Source organism: Poecile atricapillus, chromosome 5, assembly GCF_030490865.1.
Source record: "Poecile atricapillus isolate bPoeAtr1 chromosome 5, bPoeAtr1.hap1, whole genome shotgun sequence".
Classification (NCBI taxonomy): domain Eukaryota; kingdom Metazoa; phylum Chordata; class Aves; order Passeriformes; family Paridae; genus Poecile; species Poecile atricapillus.
The window spans coordinates 15,301,653-15,321,231 of NC_081253.1; the positions used below are offsets into that span (position 1 = coordinate 15,301,653).

At 61.7% G+C, this 19,579-nt stretch overlaps 1 protein-coding gene across 10 annotated transcripts in view; it reads right to left on the bottom strand.

Annotated features, from left to right (window-relative positions):
• The window catches only part of TNS1 (tensin 1), a 65,920-nt gene extending 48,412 nt beyond the window's left edge, over positions 1 to 17,508 (bottom strand). For 2 of the 10 annotated variants that reach the window (XM_058840007.1, XM_058839993.1), the window contains exons 1-3: positions 17,451 to 17,508; positions 13,959 to 14,073; positions 12,758 to 12,795 (exon numbers count right to left, since the gene is read on the bottom strand). In XM_058840007.1, coding sequence (XP_058695990.1) covers positions 12,758 to 12,795; positions 13,959 to 14,073; positions 17,451 to 17,483 — 186 coding nt within the window. In that variant the 5' untranslated portion in view covers positions 17,484 to 17,508. Of the gene's footprint in view, positions 1 to 225; positions 378 to 499; positions 663 to 5,589; positions 5,726 to 6,600; positions 6,860 to 12,757; positions 12,796 to 13,958; positions 14,074 to 17,450 lie in introns of those variants that run through there. The other 8 variants (XM_058840004.1, XM_058840001.1, XM_058839997.1 and 5 more) reach the window with 6 other exon arrangements.
• Positions 17,509 to 19,579: the final 2,071 nt, after the last annotated feature.

Genomic DNA, 19,579 nt, shown 5'->3' on the forward strand with positions numbered 1-19,579 from the left:
GGGCACACCCTGCAGCCTTCCGCTGGAAGGCGATGATGGGCTCCCTCGCTCATCACCAGCTGTCACTATACCTAGAGAAACTCGACACCCTTGACATGTCCAAGCCCAGAAATAAACACCTGGCTGCCAAACCCCTGTCAGTCGCTGGCCACACCGCCACAGTGCAGAGTAGCTCATGAGATCTCTCTTGCACCTAAGCCCTCCAGCTGCAGCTCAGGGACTGACCTCTGCACCACAGATCCCGACAGGACTTCAGCACCATTTCACAAGAACTAAGCGAGGCTGGAGGAATGCAGACATCCACCTCCCATCCAGAGATGAGACACCTCAGAGTCTTCTCCATGCTGCAACCACTGCTCACACCTCCCTCCCCTTCCCTCGGTAGAACAGCCTTGCACCCAGGGCCCAGGGCCACTGCCAGGTCCTGCTCCAGCAGAGCATCCCTGTGGGTTGTAGCCCCAACCTGCAAGATGCCAGCAGGGCTGGGGGTAAAACAAACCTCCATGGAGGGGCCCTGCGATTCAGGAACAGGCTGGATCGGTGCAGTACTGGGTCTCCCCAGCGGGGCTGCTGGAGCCGGGCGAGCACTGGCCCACAGCCCACAGCATGGCCCGTCCGGCTGCCGGTGGGTGATCCAGGCCCATCTCTGACGCATATCCCTTCCTTTGGGTGGCGGTTTTTGTTTTTCCCTTCCCCAGGAGCTCCGATAAACATTCCGGAGCTGGACGATATCCGGGCTGGTGCTGACCCTTACTATGCCAGGAGCAGATGCAGCACCAGCCACCCTAGCCCTCACACAGACCCCCACACACCAGAGATGCTTCCCACGGCCAGGCACTGATGCTGGCAAGCCACCCCAGCTGGTGTGGTTGGAGCTGGAGACACACTGTCAAAAGGGACACTGACATCCCCGACCCTCCCAAAGCAAGCCAGCTTCATGGCCCCACTACTTAGAAAGAATGTGGACCCCAAGAGAGGGAATCATGGCACCCTACACCCTCCAGCCCTGGAAGTGGTTCCCCTGCCCAAGCCACCCTGTGGTCTGGAAACGCAGCTGTCAAAGAGGAATGTGACTTGGTGGCCACATTGGCGTCCCACAAGACAATGCTTGGGCAGCAAAAATGCCAGCTCAGCCCATGTGATCCCACCTCATGGGGTCCCACATCACCTCATGAGGGACCACTTCCTCCTAAGCAAGTTTATCTCAGCTTTGTGCCACCTACATCCCAGCTGGGCTGTGAATCACTTCCCCATGCAACCCACAATTCTCTGCTCACCCCAAGACCCTGCCTCAAGTAAAGGGGATCCCGGGGACAGCCACAGGCCACAGCAACCTTCCCAGCCATTCCTAGAGCCCTCCCCCTGCTCACCTACTCATCCCTCCAGCCCAGCCACAGCCACCAAGCCCTGCTGAGCCCGCTCTTAGCCACAGTGTGGGGCAAAGTGTGAGCTGCCATCACAGCAGAAAACACTTTGAGGGGACAGGTTGGGACCACTAAACCGGGGATGTTGGGGAAGGTGTTTCCCTCTCCAGCATCCTTCTCCCCTGCCAGGCATAAGGGACTATGGTGTCTGTGCTCTGGTCACCGCCCTGCCCTGAACAGGGGTCAGGTACCCTCTGCCCACACCAAGTGCTGGCTGCTCCTGCCCTCACATTTTTTGCAGCTCTGGCAAAACTCCTGTTTATGCAACATGTCCCCGGCGGAGGACGGCATGTTTCCATCCACACCCGCTCCCCCCCCACTCCAGCTCCACCCTGCCCAGCACAGCCCCGGTGTGTGAGGCACAGGGCAGCCACACGGAACCTCAGACCTCAGGTATGGGAGTCCCTGGGAGGGGACAGTACCCCGTGCATCACACAGCCCCTCTCTGCCCCCACCAGTATCCAGGGGTGCTGCTTTTGGGACTTCTTCCATCGGGTGGGGGTAACTGGCAGATGCACTGAAGGGCAGGGGAGCGGCTTGGCCAGCGGCTCAGGATGAGTCACACTGGGCTGATGCTGGGGCACAGAGGTCTCACCACTCCCAGGCTTCCCTCCAAGCATCCCCAGCCTGCCCTGCAGCTGGCTCAGGGACTGTCACTGTGCCATCCTCTCCATGCCTGGACGCCTGGACACCACCCGTGGCAGGACAGAGGCCATCAAATCTACCCTGTCCTTGCACTGCCCAAAAGATGCTAAGGGCACCAGGGAGAGTACCACAGGGCAAAGAGCCACTCAGGGATGTCCCCCGGGCTGGGACAAACGCTATCTCCTCTGTCTCTCTCCTGGTATGTTGATGAGGAGCCGCCCTGTGGCCCATCCCCGCCAGGAAGGCGGCAGCAGGACCAGGACAGAGGTTACCCAGTACACACTGCCCTGAAAATCAGGGATGAAATGCCACAGGGGACACCAGCCATTCCACCCCACAGCGGCCGTGGGTGCCACCACTGGCACCCCAAGACATCGTGGAACACACAGTGTGATGGAGGAGGATGATAGCTCCCAGCAGCCCATGGCTGGCCTGGCTAGCAGCCCTGGCACAGGGATATGGGACAGGACAGGAAAAACAATGTACAGAGAAGCTTCAAGGGGTTGCAATGGAGGCAGCTGCACCAAAATAGCCCTGGTTTCAACCCAAATAAGGGCAGGTCCCGGCTCCGGGGCCGTTTGAGCAATCAACCTCAGTGCTGCCAAGTGCAGATGAGGGGAAGGGAGAGAAAGCAGCATCCCTGACCCTGTTTGGGGGGAGAAGGGTGTTTTTGGGGGTCAGGAGGGGAACAGACATGCCTCCACATGACCAGGACAGGGACTGTCCCTACTTTGCTTGCAGGCACTGGCTCGGCACGGGGCTGGCCACAGGCAGGGATATGCTGTGCTCCAGTGCCTAAAAAGGCAACATCTGGAGGCAGCAGGTCTGGATCCAGCTCCCCGGGCCAGCACGTGCCTGCCTGGCTCTGGCCCCACATCCCCAGCCCTGGCCTGCTCTGCCACCAGCACCACACACATGTGCTGCCACCCCACTTGTGGGGACACCCCTCAGCCCAGTCCCGTGGGGACCCCACAACCAGCCTAAGGGAGAGCATGGAGTCACCACCCCCTCTGCACCAGCCTTCCCCACAAAAAAGAACCAGGATCCCCCCACCCCCTCACCAACTCCCCAGAGCCAAACCAGACACCAGGATTGGCCAGGGAGCAGCTTCTGCACCAGGAACAGGCCAGGGACAGAGACACACCGGGACTGCCTGGGACAGACTCTGCTGCAGGGGATTGCACCAGGAACAGGCCAGGGACAGAGACACACCGGGACTGCCTGGGACAGACTCTGCTGCAGGGGATTTCACCAGGACTGGTCCATGAACAGGCTCTTACATTGGACTGGTCAGTGCATGGATTCTTACATGAGATTGGGCAGCAACTGGTTTCTCGTCTGGGGTCGGTCTGTGCACAGACCTCACCTCAGATTAGTAAATGTACAGATTCTCACACAGGATTGGCCAGCACATGGATTCTCACATGGGATTAATCACTCCACGGCCTGTGCCATAGGACTGGTCAGTCCATGGATTCTGAGAGGTGATTGGGCAGAGCAGACTCTCATGCAGGATTGGCCAGAGCAGTGATTCCCACACGGGATTCGTGGGCGCGCGGATTCTCACATGGGACTGATCAACAAATGGATTCTGATGTGGGACGGGCTGGAGCACAGGCACTCCTGTGGGGCTGATCAGCACACCAGCCTGTCTGTGCCCCACCCTGAGCCCAGTGCGGGATCCTTCCCACAGATCACTCTGCTGGAACATCAGGCAAACCCCATTCTGTGCACTCAGATCCCACTGCACGCTTTGGGCTGCCTCCCAGCATCAGGGGCATCTGCCAGTGCCCATGGGGCTGGGACCCACCTCGAGGGATGGTTAAGATGACAAAATAAACCCTGGCTGCCCCAGGGGGCCTTAGCCCCCCCAGTACTGAGCCCAGGGGCTCTGTCAGGGAAAGACCCAAGGCAGATGGAGACTGGAGTCAGTGCTGCATCCTCACCCTGCAGGACAGAGGTGAAAGCACTACTGAAATGCTGAGCAGCACCTCCAAAACTGGTGTCCCCCCCATGTGTAGTTTTGAAGAGATGAGGGAATAGGAGGGAGAAGTGGAGACAAAGACACTCCCTCCTACCCAGGAGCTGTGCTGTGTGACTGCTCTTCTCTCTTGTGTCCCAAAACCTGTCAGGGAAGCTCCAGTGCTGATCAGGGTCTGCTGGCACTGTGACTAGATACCCCAGGGACAGGCTGCACGAGGCCAGGGACCAAATAGGGGCAAAGCAAGAAGGAGGTTGGCCGAGGGCAGGAGCAAATGGACCCCCTCCCCAGCTCGGGATCCCAAAAGGGCACAGCTCCAAGGCCCAGCACCCTGCCCGGGGCCAGCAGGATCACTAAGAAGGGGCTTCGCTGGAGCGGGTGAGAGGTGGAGGCTCGTTTTCTACCAATACACTTCCCCTGGAGGTGGCTTCAGGCTCCAGACAAGCCACGCATTGTCCTCGCAGTGCCATCACGCTGTAGGGACAAGAGGTGCCAGCTTGGTTGCCCCCCAGAACGCCCAGACTTAAATGCCACGAGCACCCAGGGGGCGCAGCCACTGTCACCCCACTGTCCCCGCCAGCTGTCCCGCAGCACAAACACTGGGGTCACCGGTCCCGCACCAGGGCTGACGCCAGCGCCGAACGGGCTCAGGCGCCCGGGAACGGAGCACTTCTCTTTTTTCCCTTGTTTTCCCCTTAAACGCAAGCGGGCTGATACCTCCCTCGCTCGGTCGTTTCCTCTCCCAGAAGCACAACCCAAAAACATCTGCGCTGGGACCTGCCCTGACGGAGTTAACCCTCTGCGGGCCCGGCGGCGCCGAGGGGCCGGGGATCCCTGCCCGGGGGGGCGGCGAGGGGGGGCTGGCACCGGCTGGGGCTGCCTCGCCACTCATTAACCCGGGGTTTAACCATTGACTGTCCCACCGCGGAGGGGGGGTTAACCCGTGGGCTGCCAGGGTGTCCCGGCCGCGGGACAGCCCCCCACTGTGTCCCCCGCCGCGGGGGTGACAGGCGCCCGGCATCGTCCCGCCGGCTGCGGGGCGGGAGCGGGGTGCCGGGGGCGGACCCCGCTTTCCCGCGCAGCCCTGGCTCCGCGGGGACGTGTCCCTACGCACTTGGGAGGCCGGGGGGGACGAGGACACAAACCCCAGCGCCTGTGTGTCCCCCTCCGGGGCACCCCTGAGAGTCACCGGCCTTGGCGAGGCGGGGAGAGGGGCACGGGGGGCACGGGGGGCACGGCCCCCGGAGCCGCTCACAGGTCGCTGCCGGCAGCAAACCGGCCCTCACCTCCTGCCCAAGTCCTCCTTCCCTGCGAGCACCGCATCGCCCTCAAGCCCCCCCGGCACCCCGAGACCTCCTCAGGTGACAGACAGCTGCGGACCCCCCCCCCAACACGGGGGGGCAGCCCCCTCCACGCACCATCCCATCGCCGCTCGGATATCACGCGTGGCCGCCGCCCCCTGGAGAGGTGACACCCCCTCCAGCACCCCCCCGTCCCGCGGGGCCTGGGGACCCCTGTGCCCTCACCGCCCGCTCGTACCTGGTTCATGACGCTCCCGAAATCCATCCGGGGTCTCGCCTGCCTACATCCGAGAGGGACGGCACCGCAGCCTCACCTGGCCCGGGGGGCGCGGGGGGCGGCCGGAGGGGCCGCGGGGGGCAGGCGGGAGCCCGGCGTCGCCCGGGCGGGCAGGCGTGAAGGCAGACTGCAGGCAGAGCCCCCCTCCCTCCCCGGGCCAAGCCTGGAGAAGGAAGGAAGGAAGGAGGGAGGGAGGAGGGAGGGGAGGGAAGGAGGGGGAGAGCCGAAGGGTTTCGCTCCCCAGAAGCGGGACCCCGGCGATGGAGGGGCGCGGGGAGGTCCCGCCGGCTCCCCGCTCCCCTCCGCACCCCCGGGGCGGCCGGGGGCTGGGGAGCCCGGGGCCGCCGGCCCCGGCCCTGGGGAGGAATGGGGTCCCGGACGACTTTTTCCACCGCTCCCCTCCCTTCTCTCGCTTCTTCTCCCTCTTTCTTCTTCTCTTCGCTCTCCCCAGCTGCACGGCACGCTCCAAGTCCGGCCCCGCTCCGCTCCCCTCGCCTCCCCCAAAAACGCCCTTAAAGGCAACCGGGAGCCTGACTCGAACAGCTGGCTCTGGGGTAGGGGTGCCGGCAGGTGGGCAGACCCCCCCTCCCCAAAAAAAAAACTACTCCCCCCACACCTCCGCCACCTCCCCCTTCAAAGCTCCTCGCCCCCGGTGCCAAGGGGCAGCGGCGGGCGGCGGGGTGCAGCGGGGTCGGGGCCTTATCGCCCCGCGTGACGCCACCGGCGTCCCTGTGCCCTTGGCGGGGGGGTGGCAGGGACCGGTGTGTGGGGCCCTGCTTGGGGCCTGCCTGGCACCCCCTGCCATATGCAGGACCAAGTGCCCAACTAATGGTCCTTGGGTGTCCCACACCCCCAGTGTTGGGGAGGATGTGAAGATTTATCAGTCCGTCTCTCAACTAAAAATCAAAGCCAAAATGCTGGAAAAGCCCCGTCTGTCCCTCAGCACGTAAAGTCATGCCAGTCCCAGCTTGCCTGTCCCAAACCTGGAGTGTGCCCAGCATCCCCCTGGCCTTCCTCCTGTCTCCCTTCCTCCTCCTTCTCCTCCTCCTCGGGGGGCTGCATGTCGATGGATGGAGCCCTGGTCTCCCTTGCTGCCCCTGGGGCAACCCAGCCCCAGCCCTGCTGTACAAGCAAGCGCTCAGTGCCAGGAGACCCCACAGCAAAGGGGGAAGCCCACCAGCAGTGGCCCAGAAAGTGGCGAGCTGGCCAGGGAGGCGGCAAGCCAGGCACCCGGCCCAGTGCTGTTGACATTTTCTCACCCAACGCCTCCCCGTTCCTGTTTGCATTTCCGTCCTGAAGCCGTGGGCTCAGCCAAAAGGCTGGAACTGGCTCTGCTGGAGCGGTGCAGGACCCCAGTACCCCTCCTACCTCACCACCCCTTCAAAAGTCACCAGGGAGGGGTCTGTGGTAAAGGGTTCTCCCAATGCCCACCTCCATGTCCCCCTAAGGGACATCACTCCTGTGAGTACACTCCAGTTCAAGGAGATCTTTCCCAGTCCCTCCATGCCTCAGTTTCCACAGCAACCCAACAGTGCCATGGGATGGGAGCACCAAAAGGCACTGTGGACCCCTTCTGCTGCCAAGGACAAAGCGCCAGAGCCAAACATCTCTGGAGGGCATCTCCTCATCCCCCTCCCAAGCAAGCACCAGCCAGTCTTTCCGTCCTCCCCAGCACCCAGCAGCACAGGGTCAGATCCCAACAGCCACCACTCTAGGGAAAAAAACCCATGGCCAGAATCTACTGACATCCCTAAACAAGTCCCAGGCCAGGATCCACAGCCCACAAAAACCATGCATCCCAGAAAGATGGGAGTGCTGCAGCAAGGATGGAGGGGCAATAAATATCCAGCAACAGCAGAGCACAGCATGGACCCCAGCCCAGCTCCAGCACAGACCCCTGCACAGGCCCCAGAGCCCAAACTCCTCAGAAGGAGGCCACAGGATGGCTCCCAGGCCCTGGGAAACATCAGCAGAGGAAGAGCTGGGGCGACATGGGAAAGTATCAGCAACTGAATGGGATGGAAATGAGTGGGTGAGCGAAGGGCATTGATAGCACATCCCTGTCCTGGTCCCCAAGGCAGTGACAGGAACTATCCCCTGGGGACATGACGTGTCCCTTTCACAGGACACAGCCAGAGAAGCCCTGACAACATCCTTGAACTACAACTGCCAAAGTATCTCCCAGAGCCACAGGGTCAAAGTGCCAGTGGGAGCAAGTCCAGCGGTCTGCAAAGTGGCTCCAGTGACTCCCAGCCCCTCAGACAAACCACCCCTCCCATGAAACAGCTCCTCTGTGACCCAAAACACTCTTGAGTATCATTATCCCAGATGTCAGTGGAAGAAAGGAGACCTGGGGACCAGGCATCCAGGTGCATTCATCTCCAGAGATTAAAGCACACAGGAGATAAGCCCCAGGGCAGGGTCTGTAGAGCCTTTCTTAAGGCAAACCTTTCAGCTGTTTTGGGATCACTGCCACCTCTTGGAGGGTCCTGGGAGTCCCAAAGGACTCAGCAGCCTTCCCAGGGCAAGTCTCGGGAGGAGTGGCTGTGGGGGATGTAAACTGGTCTGGGAAGGCAGAAAGTCAGTGGGAAATGAGGCAGGCCTGGACCCTGGTTTCCACCATGAGAGGGGTCTGGGAAGATGGATGCAGCCCTGGGAGCTGCTGAGGAGGGAGGCTGGTGGTCCCCATTGCCTCATCTGACACCTCCCAGGCCAGTCCTGGCCAGTGCTCACCAGTGCAGCCAGCATGGGCAATCTCAGCATCCCCTCTCCCCTGCCCATCCTCTCTGTGCAGCATCCCGAGGGTGCAGAGAAGGGCCCCAAGTCCTCCAAGCAGCCAAGCCGGCCCCCCACAGGAGCTGAGAGGCCGAATATTTGGGCAGTGACGTAAAGAAGGGGGAAAAGGAAAGAGGCAAGGAAAAAAAAAAAAAAACCAAAACAAAACGCCCTCCAGGATCTGCTGCACAAATACAACCTGGCACAGCACCGGGGCAAGGCTGAGCCCCACAGCTCCCTGTCCCTCCACCCCAGCTGGGCCCATGCCAGGGTCAAGGACATATTCCTGCACTATTCCTTCCCTCCCCCGCCCCGCCCACTCTGTTGTGCAGAGCAGGGGTGTTGCTGATTACCTGTGCCAAAGCACTGGGGGGGCGGCTTTGAACGGGGGCATCGGGGACAGGGACCTGACGGGCAGCTCCTGTGTGACGAACATGCCATCTCCTCGACAGCACGGGGAGGAGGCAGAGTGGCTGGGGCAGGGAGCAGGGACCGGACAGCCACAAGTCCCACAACAAGAGCCTAGCACAGCTGGGACATGGATGTCCCTTCCTTGCAGCCCCTGTTCCTGGCACAGCCACCGGGAGCCTGCAATGCACAGCCATACCCCCCAACACTGCCTGGGCCTCTGGCCATGGCACGGCTGGAGGGTGATGATCACCAGGAGTCAAGCCTTCCTGGAAGTGTCCAACCACCCCTTGCCTCAGTTTCCCTTCATAGTTCTGACTTGCTTTACGAGCAGGGGGTATCCCCAGCACCAGCTGAGGGGTGGCACATCCCCTCACCACCACCACCACACCTGCCATGGGTCCTACAGCTGCCCAAAGGCCCGTCAACGCCGCGGGCACTGGGAGCGATTGCTCTGGCCAGGACATGCCTCGCTGCCCAGCCCTGGCCCTGCTCCAGCCCCCGGTTTAATGATGGACAAACCTGCCCCCCCGGAGTCCCATCGCAGGGGGCACTTGAAAAACAACCCAGGCCTGGCATGAGGCCAGCGGGGATGGACGGCAGTGAACGGGGAGCACATGCATGTGACCACCCGCCTGTGTGGGAGCGTGCTCGTGCACATGGATGTTCTTGCACACATGTGCATTTCCCTGCCGCTCATGCACTCGTGCATGCATCTGTGAACACATACGGTCATACACATACACACTTGTTCACATACACAGCCACACACACACGTGGCCCAGCAGCCTGGCATGGCTCCAATGCACACTTTCAGCCGCCCAGGAAAAGACACTGGGGGGACAACCCCTAGACCCCTTGGCCCCATTCTATGTGATGTGCCTCCATTTCCCTTCTTGGGACAGCCCAGCACCCCCACTCCCCCAGCACTGGTAGGCCCCTGTGTGGCAGGGGCGAGCAGGGAAGGCTGGAGCCTTGCCAGACCCAGGGGCTGGCACAGGCGCCATTTCCCAGAACCAAGCACCAGCAATCGCCAGCTGACTCGGCAGCCAAACACCACAGCGCTCCCTGTCCCCCAGCCAAACCATCCATCATGGGGCCAGCTCCCACTACGAGAAGCAGCACAGTCCCCCATCTTTTCTCAGCCTCTCCAACCAGCATCATGGCAAAATCCAGCCACAGTCAGAGTGAAGGCATCCCGGGGGACAGGGACACTCCTAGGGTATCCCTTGATTTGAGACATGCCAGCATAGCCCCACTGCTCAGAGCATCCTCGGTCAGGAGAGGAGTGTCACCACCAGATCCTGGCTGTTCCACTCCCGGCACAGGCTGACCCACGCCTGAACACAGGCACAGAAATACTGCACCCCACACCATGTTCCCTGCCTCCTGCTGTCCCCAGGCAGGGCTCATTGACTCAGTTTCCCCACTTTTCAAAGGAAGATACACCCCCGCAGTTCTGGGCAGGCAGTTTTGGTGCAGGGAAGGAGGGAGGGGACAGGCAGTGTGTGTCACATGCATACCAGTGTCCATCCATCCAACCGTCCCTCTCAGAGGGAGGGAGGGAGGTTTACTAAGCAAGGAAAAATCCCTGAGCAGAGGCACAGGGTGCAAGGAGGGCCTTACATGGGCATGGGAACAGTGTTGTGCTTCCCAGCTGATGAGCGTGCAGCTGCCCTGGCCTCTTCACAGCCACCCGCGGGCACCAGGCATCCCACCAGCATCACTGCCAGCACAGGGCAGTGGGTTCCACCACTGCTCCCCCACTGTCTTTCAGGCAGGAGACTTGAGGGATGCAGGTCACTGCCAGGGCACAGGTCCTCCCCTCCCTGCTACTGCTCTGCCTGCTCACTGCCTTCTCATGGAGGGGGAACTCACCAGTACCCCAAAAACTCCCAGGTGTCCCCACATACATTTCAGTGCCCCCCTCCCCTTATCCCCATCACACCCATGGTACCCCCTGGCACTCCACGCTGATTACCAGCAGTACAACTCTTTACACCCCACCCACACCCTCATCTCTCCCCCCTCCCCTATACCTGGTCCATTTGAGGTTTGTAAGTGGGGGCTTTCCCCCAACTGGGCCAGGATGCAGCTGGCTGGGAGCTGGTCATGCTAGGGGGCAGAACGAAGAGGTGGAGCAAGTCCCAGGAAGGTAAATATGGGGACCAAAGAGCAGACACTGCCAATAGCATGGTGGGGCAGACTCCAGGGCCGGGAGATGCCAGAGCCAGGGGACACCAGGACCTTGGCAGCATATCCCAGGCAGGAAGAGGGCACATTGCAGGGTGCAGCTGCCAGCACTTTGGGGGTGAGTCCATCTTCCCCCTCCAAAGTATCCTGGAGGTGCAGGGGTTAAACATGAGGGCCTTCAGGTATACAAGAGGCCATTTTTGCTCCATGCCAAGCCCCCTCCCCACATGCACCTTCCCCAGAGACCCTACAATAACAAGCCGGCATGTGAGTCAGCTGGCCATTTGCCCGACCGGAGGAGCCCCTCCCTGGGCGCTGGCCCAAAGGAGCTCTGCGGAAGGCCCCTGGCCCTGGCCCCATGCACGCTCCCCCAGCAGCAAACCCCTCGGCTAGCTGGCCCCACCGAGGGGGCTCCAGCTTCCAGCAGGCGTGGGAAGGGTGATGGAGGCTAATGAAATGCAGCCGGCCGCCAGAGCGAGCCATGGGCTGCCCCTGCGCACAGTCTATCCAGATGCTGGGAGCCTGGTATGAACCCCCTCTTGGTGTACAACCCCCTGTCAGACATCAGAGAATTCCCACCAGGTTCACACCCAGACACACACACTTCCTGACACTCCCTCCTGCCTGGAAACCACTGGCAGATGCTCCCTGCCACTGCCTGCTGTACCACGGGCATCCTCTCACCGCATGCCACTCCCAGCTCTCCCCACAGCACCCCGGCAAGGCCACCTCCTCCAGCCTCAGCCTTCCTGGCACCTTTCGCACAGACTGCCCGGGGTGACACAGGGTCTTGGGGTGGCCTGGAGTTGACATAGGGTCCTGGAGCTGCCACAGCTCCACAAAGCCTCCCAGCCACCTCCGTCCAGCCCACTTAAGGCCCAGGGTACCCCATATCCCCCACTTCCCCCAAGAGCCCAGCTGGGGCTCGGTGCCAGGGCTGCTGCCAGAGCCTGCCCTGGCACCCATACCGTAGCACCCTGCAAAGCCCAACGTGTGCCTGGCCCCTGGCACAGCACCCCCTCCTTTTCTCTCCCTCCCTGCCCAGCTGGGCACAGGCAATGGGCACGGGAACAGGCACGTCCCAGCCTACGCTGTCTGCCTGGGGCATGCCAGCCACTTCCCGCCCAGGATGCCAGCCCCAGAGATAGCTGGCATACACGCCTCCCCAGGGATTGAGAACACGAAGCCTCCCCTGCCCCGGCAGCACAGTGATGGGCACCATGCCCATCCCCAGCTCCTCGGAAAACCTGGGTTGCTGTAGGGTCCCCCTGTGCCGGTGCAGCAGCTGGATAGACAGACACCACTGGGCATCCTCAGTTCCACTGTCTCCTGCCGGCAGGATCTGCCACAGGATCCGCCCCCAGCTGGGCATCGGCAGAGGTGCGCAGCCTGTGTGCAGCTGGCAGTGCTTGGCAGCGGCGCATGGCACCCATGTGCAACAGCACTCACCCTGGCAAAGGGCACCCCGCTCCAGGCACTGGGGCACAGATACCTGCTGGTCTGCTCTGAGAAGGGCTGCAGCCCAAAACCCAGCCTTGTACACACACAGGCACATGATGTCAGTGACCAGGCAGCAGGATGGCACTGTCAGCCTCACCCAGAGGTGATGCCACTGCCACCATGATGAGCCCAGAGCCAGCAGCCCATCTGGGTGCCCATCCACTGGTTCAGCTGGCATGGACCATGGCATCCTCCCTCTGAGTCCCCAGCACCCCCAGGCAGGGTTGGGGACACCTCAGGACACTGGCCTTACCTTGGATTGGCACTTGGTGTGGCAGGAGAGTTTGCAGCCTGTGGGAGAGAGAGAGAGGAGAGAGGTTTGTTGGAGGCAGGAGGGGGAGCAGTGCTGGGGGGCTGTCTGCAGGCACCTCACACACAGGGCAGGGAGAGGGGAACCCGACACTGCAGGGCACAGAGCACCTTGGCACTGGGCACCGGCTGCCAGGACATGCACACGCACGCAGGGACGCCCACACCTCGCACCAGTGCGCACACATTCCGGGTGGCACCAGCACGGCACAGCAGCAGGCACACAGAACACGGCTCTGGGGCACACACAGTGCCAACGTGCCAGCGAGTGTGCGCGCGTGCGAGCCCCAGGGCTCAGCGTGAGCAGCAGGAAGGGAGACCATGCACAGACAGGGCTCATGGGGCCTCTCACGGACACTGGCATGGCAGAGAGCACCACAGGGGTGCTGCCATTGCCTGTGCTCCCTCCCTCCTTCCCATGCACTGCTGTCGCACACTTTCACCCACGCCCCCATGGAGGGCACGTGCTCATGGGCAGTGCAGGCACGTTTGCCACTGCTGCGGACACACACTTATACAGGGCACCACTACACGGCCTGGCTAGCCCTGCAAAGACACATGTCCCATCCCCAGGGGACACAAGGGTCCCCATGCAACATGGCCCAGGCCACAGCCGCACCCCAGTCCCTGTTCCCCTTGGGCCTGTTTCCTGCAGCACAGGAAGCCTCATTGTTCCCATTTCCTCTGTCCGCCCCTCGCACGGGGCTCCGCGACACCACACACGTGCGAGGGCTCGCGGCCCTGCCTGTGACCCACTGGGTGTCACGAGCAGCAAGCACAGCTCAGGGGGTGAGCACCCACGTGTTCGCAGAGACCCGCACCCATGTGTGCATACGTGGTGGCCGCTGCACACTCATTGCACGTGCATGAAGCTGGCACGTGGCCAGGTCCACGTGGGACACCTCAGTGTCTCCATGGGCCACCCCTGCCTCCCAGTCACCTTCCCACCCCCAAAGACAGCGCACACACTCTCTCACAGCCACAGCTCTTCCTCTAACACACAGGCACACGTGTGTGCGCAGACTGGCACAGGCACACATTCCCACATTGAGATCCTCGTGCATGCAGGCATACACACACATCCCCGATGTCCTGATCTTCCTGGCGTGTCCCCGTGCACATGCGTGCCCACAGCCCCAGCTCACCTCTGCAGGTGCTGCCCTGGCGCGTGATGGCCTGCCGGCAGATCCCGCATGCCTTCACCTTCTTGAAGCTTGTCATCTTGAAGCTGTGTGCTGGAGGGGCCTCCAGGTCCTGGGGCTGAGGGGGAACATGGGGCTTCGTCAGCGGGAATAAGGTGGCACCAAGACCCAGACACTCAACTCTGACCTGCCTGTTTCCCCTGGGCAGCAGTTCATCCTCCACCTATGTCCTCCATACCCCTTCACCTGTGGCTGTGTCCTCTGCAGCTGCAGTACAGGGTATGGGCTACAGGATACGGGGTACAGGGCAGGGGATGTGGGGTATGGGGTGGGAGATGGGGGGTACAGGGAAAAGGGGGGGAGGGGCACTGCCTCCACCCCTTTAAATAGTCTCTGCCGCCCCCTGGCGGTGCGTGCCTGTGTGTAGTGTGTGTGCACATATGCACATACGTGTGTTCACATACATTTGTGCATGTGCATGTACACGTGTGTGTACTTGTGTATGTGCACACAGAAATGTGTGTGCACACAGAAGTGTGTGTGCACACAGAAGTGTGTGTGTGCACAGAAGTGTGTGTGTGTTCACACAGAAGTATGTGCTCACACAGAAGTGTGTGCACACAGAAGTGTGTGCACACAGAAATGTGTGTGTGTACAGAAGTGTGTGTGTGTTCACACAGAAGTATGTGCTCACACAGAAGTGTGTGTTCACACAAAAGTGTGTGTGTGCACACAAAAGTGTGTGTGCACACAGAAGTGTGTATGCACATACTGTGTGCGTGCACACACAATGTGTGCACGTGTGTCCATGCTGTTTGTGTCCAAGTGTGCAGTGTGTGTGTGTGTGCATACACAGGTGTGCACAGGTGTGTACATGCACGTGAGCACGTGTGAATGCATGTAGATAAACGTGCAGATAATACATGCATGTATTTGCATGCAAGTGTGTGTGAGTACACAGATACATGCACAAAAACCTGTGTGCACACCCGGGTACGTGTGGGTGCTGCCAGGAGAGCGCCCGTACTGGGGGTGTCTCACTGTCATGCTGTGTTTTGGGGTACATGGCAGGCAGCATGTGTTGAGGTCTCTTGGAGGGGTGTAAAGGGGGCACAGAGCCCCCTGAGCAGCCATGTCCACCCTGTCTGGCACAACCCACAGCAAGGGGAAGCTGATGCCACAAGTGAGATCAGGATGAAGCCAACCTGTGCAAACGTGTATGTGTTCACACATGGGGGCTGAGGACAGGGAGGGGTCTTGGCACAGCTGCAGGCAGCCAGTGCTCCTCCTGAACCCCCAGTCAATTGTTTTTTGAGGCAGGGGCAACCTTTGGCAGCACGCCAGTCCTGCCCACCCACCCGCTGCCAGATGAAGACGTGATCCCCTGTAAATCCGCCTTTTCATGCCAAGACTAATGAGATTAAGCAGAGGCCCAGTGCCCCCCCCTTGCTTTGGTGCCCCACTCTCCTCCAGCCCACTGTACCAGAGCCAAAAGGGATGGTGCCGAAGTGTGAGGGGGCCAGGTATGTCCCCACAGAATTCTCTGCCTCAGTTTCTCCAGTGCAAACACAGACGGGAGATGGGCCGTGCACATGCACTTCACGTGCCCATGTGTGTGCAAACACCCCCGGGGCTGTGAGGGTGCTGCGTGTGCAACATGCAGCGCATGTGTCGTGGCACTGCGTGTACATGCACACCTGCAGGCGTGCGTGTCCCCACCAGCCACAGCACCATGGACACACTGTTCACTGTCCATGTGCCACCATGCACACACACAGGTTTGTTCATGTGTGTGCAAGATCCTCTTCCCTGGGCACCTGCTCCCACAGGGCCACTCCCTTGGCAGCCCCCAGAGCTACCTATTGGGTGGCTGTGTACACAAATGCACACACACATACACACATACACACACACACACATACACACACACGTGTGTGTGTGCTCAGACGTAGTGTCACCCACCCAGCAGCCGTGGGAAAAGCTCCCCGAGAACAGGGGCTCCCACGCTGCAGTTGCTGGGTGACAGCAAGACCTAATGATGCCATGAGCTCCTTTGCATATGCAAAGCAGCATCATTGCTGCAGGGTGCCCCGGGAAGAGGCCTTGCCCCCCGCTCCCAGGACCCACTGGGATGCCCAGGGATGCCGACACATCTCCCGTGCACGTACCCCCCACTATGCCTTGGCCTCCATGGCTTCATTAGCAGCAATTATCCTCACTAGTGAAAGAGCTGGCCCTTTGATTCCCACCCCCCCAGAGTCCCTTCTGCTTGTCTCATTGCCAACACCACTGTGCCAGAGGGGGACCAACCCAGCACCCAGCTTTATGGCCCCCCCAGCCCCCTGCTGCTGGAGAGGCACTCTGCCTACCCAGTGCCACTCTGCTAGCCAGGGAACCAGCTCGTCCCACAAAACAATCCAGTCCCAGCTCCATACTGGCAGCATCTCAGTTAGCCTCCCTGCCCTCAAGGCTGGAAACTTTTGGGGACATGCAGGGCCGTGGGCTGGAGGACTTCCTGGGCATGTCACCTGGATACCCACACATGGGTACCCACCTCCAGGACCGGCACCCACATGGTACAGGAGCAGGGGTGCCATGGGCCCCCCAACACACAGACTAAAGGAGGCTGGAAGGGGACCCAGGTGTCCTGGGCTGGAAGAGGCACCAGACAGAGATGCCAAATTAATCAAGAGCTGGGAGACCTGGGTTCATTGCCCAGCACTGCAGAGAGTGCAGTGGCAGGGGGGGTTGGGAGAGAACCTGTGACACCCATTTCCCCTGAAGCTGCAAAGCCAGGGTGGAAAGAGGGCACCGGGACACCTGGGTGCAGTCTTGTAGGCTCAGGTCCACCCAGAGTTTTACAGCCCGCTGGGCCCCGGAATCCAACTTGGTGACTGGGGAGGACGCAAACCCCTACAACTAACTGGATCTCCCCCAGTTTCCTGTGTTTCCCGTCCCTTCATGGGAGTAGCAGAGCCTCTGCCCCAGGGAACGGTGGAGCCGCCGGCCAGTGACGCAGGCTGGGCATCGTGGGGGATCAGCCTCCCACCTTCACCAACCCCACAACCCTTCCACAAATCCTCCTACAGCCCAATGTCCCGCATCCCATCCCGGACCCCTCTTCGTGTACCCCCCAGCCTGCTGCCCACCGCCACTTCTTTTTCGGGCTGGGTCCCGCTCCGCTCCCCACGGTCCCCGGAGCGCCTCCCGGCCCCGCTCCCGGTCCGGTCCCCCCAGCCCCACCCCGATGTCCGGCTGTCCCTGGCGGTCTCCGCTCTGTCCCGGTTCCCCCAGAGCCGGTCCTGGTACCGGTCCAGCCCCGCCAGCTCCCTCTGCTCCCAGTCAGCCCGTCCCGGTGCAAACGCCCCCGTTCCGTCCCGCTCCCCTCGCACCCAGTCCCATCCACCGCCCGCTCCCGGGACCAGCCCCGCTCCGCGACCCCGGCGCCGGGAGCCCGCGGCGCTGCTGTCCTGCTCCCCCCGGTGCGGGCCGTACCCAGAGCAGGCAGGAGAGGCACAGCCCGGTCATGCTGCCCGCGGTGAGGCCCCGGCCGGCCGAGCCCCCCGGCCCCTCGCTCCGCCCGCCCGCCCCACCCCGGCCCCTCGCCGCCCCTCCGGCCGGGGGGAAAGGGGAGCGGCAAACTCCCCCCGACCCCGCAGCGCCCCAATCCAGTTGGCCCGGAGGCGTCTGGGACACCCCCCCCCAACGCCAGCAGAGGGGCTGCGGGACTGTGGGGGCCCGGAGTGGGGCTGTGCGTGTCCCAGGCCCCCTCTTCCCCACTCACACACATTTGGGATCCATTTCCTCCGCTGACCGGGGGAGACCCGCCACCCACGTCACCCTCATCCCTCCTCCGGCCTCCAGCGGGTCTTGCGGCGGGATGCACCCCCCCCATTCCCAGCCGAGTCCCCTGGGTGGTCCCGGGATGGGAGACGGGGAGGGATCAGCGGACATCCATGCGCGGAGCTGGGGGGCCTCAGCGAGGGGGGACAACCTCCAGGCGGGACGGAGAGCGGCTTGGCAGCCTGCGGCCCTGGCGGGGATAGATTTGGCAGGGGGGTGCTCCAGCCCTTCCTGGGGGGCTAGGCCGTGCGGCACACCGTTCCCTTTTTCTCCGCCAGTGCTGACTCCGGCTCCAGCCTGGAAACTTGTGCTCAGCTGGCCGTGACCATGAGGGTGTGAGTCAGGGTGCGGGACGTGCCAGGGGGAAGGACACACCGACAGGACGAGCCACGGCTGGCATGGAAACCTGGGCATGGAGAGGACGTGGGCACTATAATGCCCCCCTCCCCATCCCTCAGTTTCCCATCTATACTCTGCATAAAACCGCCAGCCCAGAAAGGAAGGGCAGGGTGAGACGGGAGGGAGGGGGGCTGCCCTTCCCAGAGACTGGGGGACTCCTCCCAAAGTGCAGCATCCTCTCCCCAGAATACCCCTGTCTCATTGCCCTCCGCCCTACCACTATGCTATGTTCACCCACCCAGGGTAGTGATACCCCTGTGGGGATGTGCCAGCTGGGACGGGGGACAAGGGGACACTTCTCACCTCTCCATGCCAACCAGATCCAGGGGAAGAGGGAGGCTGGGGGGACTGATCCTTCTCACAGCACCAAACAAGCAAAGAGCCAGCCTCGCCCACCCCCTCACACACCCATCCCCACCATTACAGCCCTCATTGATCAACCTGGTTACTGCTCACAAATGAAAGCCCCAGTGGAGAGAAGTGTCCACACCCCCATAAATCACCTCCTCCCATTCACTGCCGTAACAATCCCAGGCTCCTCAGAAGGGCACCGACAAGGGTCATGCGACAGGGACAGGGCAGCCGCAGGGACACAGCCCATCACCATCATCTAAGGCTCGTTTTCTCAGCAGGTGGACACACACGGGGTCACTTAGCACAGAGACACCCCCCCCCCCCCCCCCACGGTTCCTAGTGGTGTAGGCATGTAGTCCCAGTGCAGGGCCAGCCTTGGCAGGACTCCTTTGTGTCCTGGGGTCACCACATCCCTAAGGTCCCCACATCCGCTTCCAACAGAACTGTCCCCACACTGCTCTTGGGTGCACAAGGCACACACACACATCAGACATGTCCCCCCTGTGTACATGCCAGGACACGCTCATGTACACCACACACAGCCCATGGCACACATGGTGGCTGGGTCCCATGTGCGTGGGTGCACTGAAAGGACTGAGACACCCCTCTACAACAAGCTCACACCAACATAAAGCCCTGCTGCTACTGCCCCCAGCATACACGCATGTGTTAGGGGACACACACCCTATGGCAGCTCCATAGAGACCTCCTGTGCACCCACACCCGTGTGAGCAGCAGCCCACTCTCACCTCAGTCCCATCTGCATGCCCATGAACACAATGCACAAGTACACGTTACAGCCCCCCACGAGTCCGTGTTCTCACACACACATCAGAAGCACGCGGACAAAGTGGTGGACATGGGACCGCATAAACACCAACCCACATCTCACCAGTGCCACCCACCCACCCACCCACAGCCCTGACCACCCCCCAGTACTCCCATCAGTTCACGATCCTGCATCCTCGGCGCACTCTGGGGTACCCAAGCAGTCAGAGGCCTCTCCTTCCTCCAGGCTGTGTCCCTGT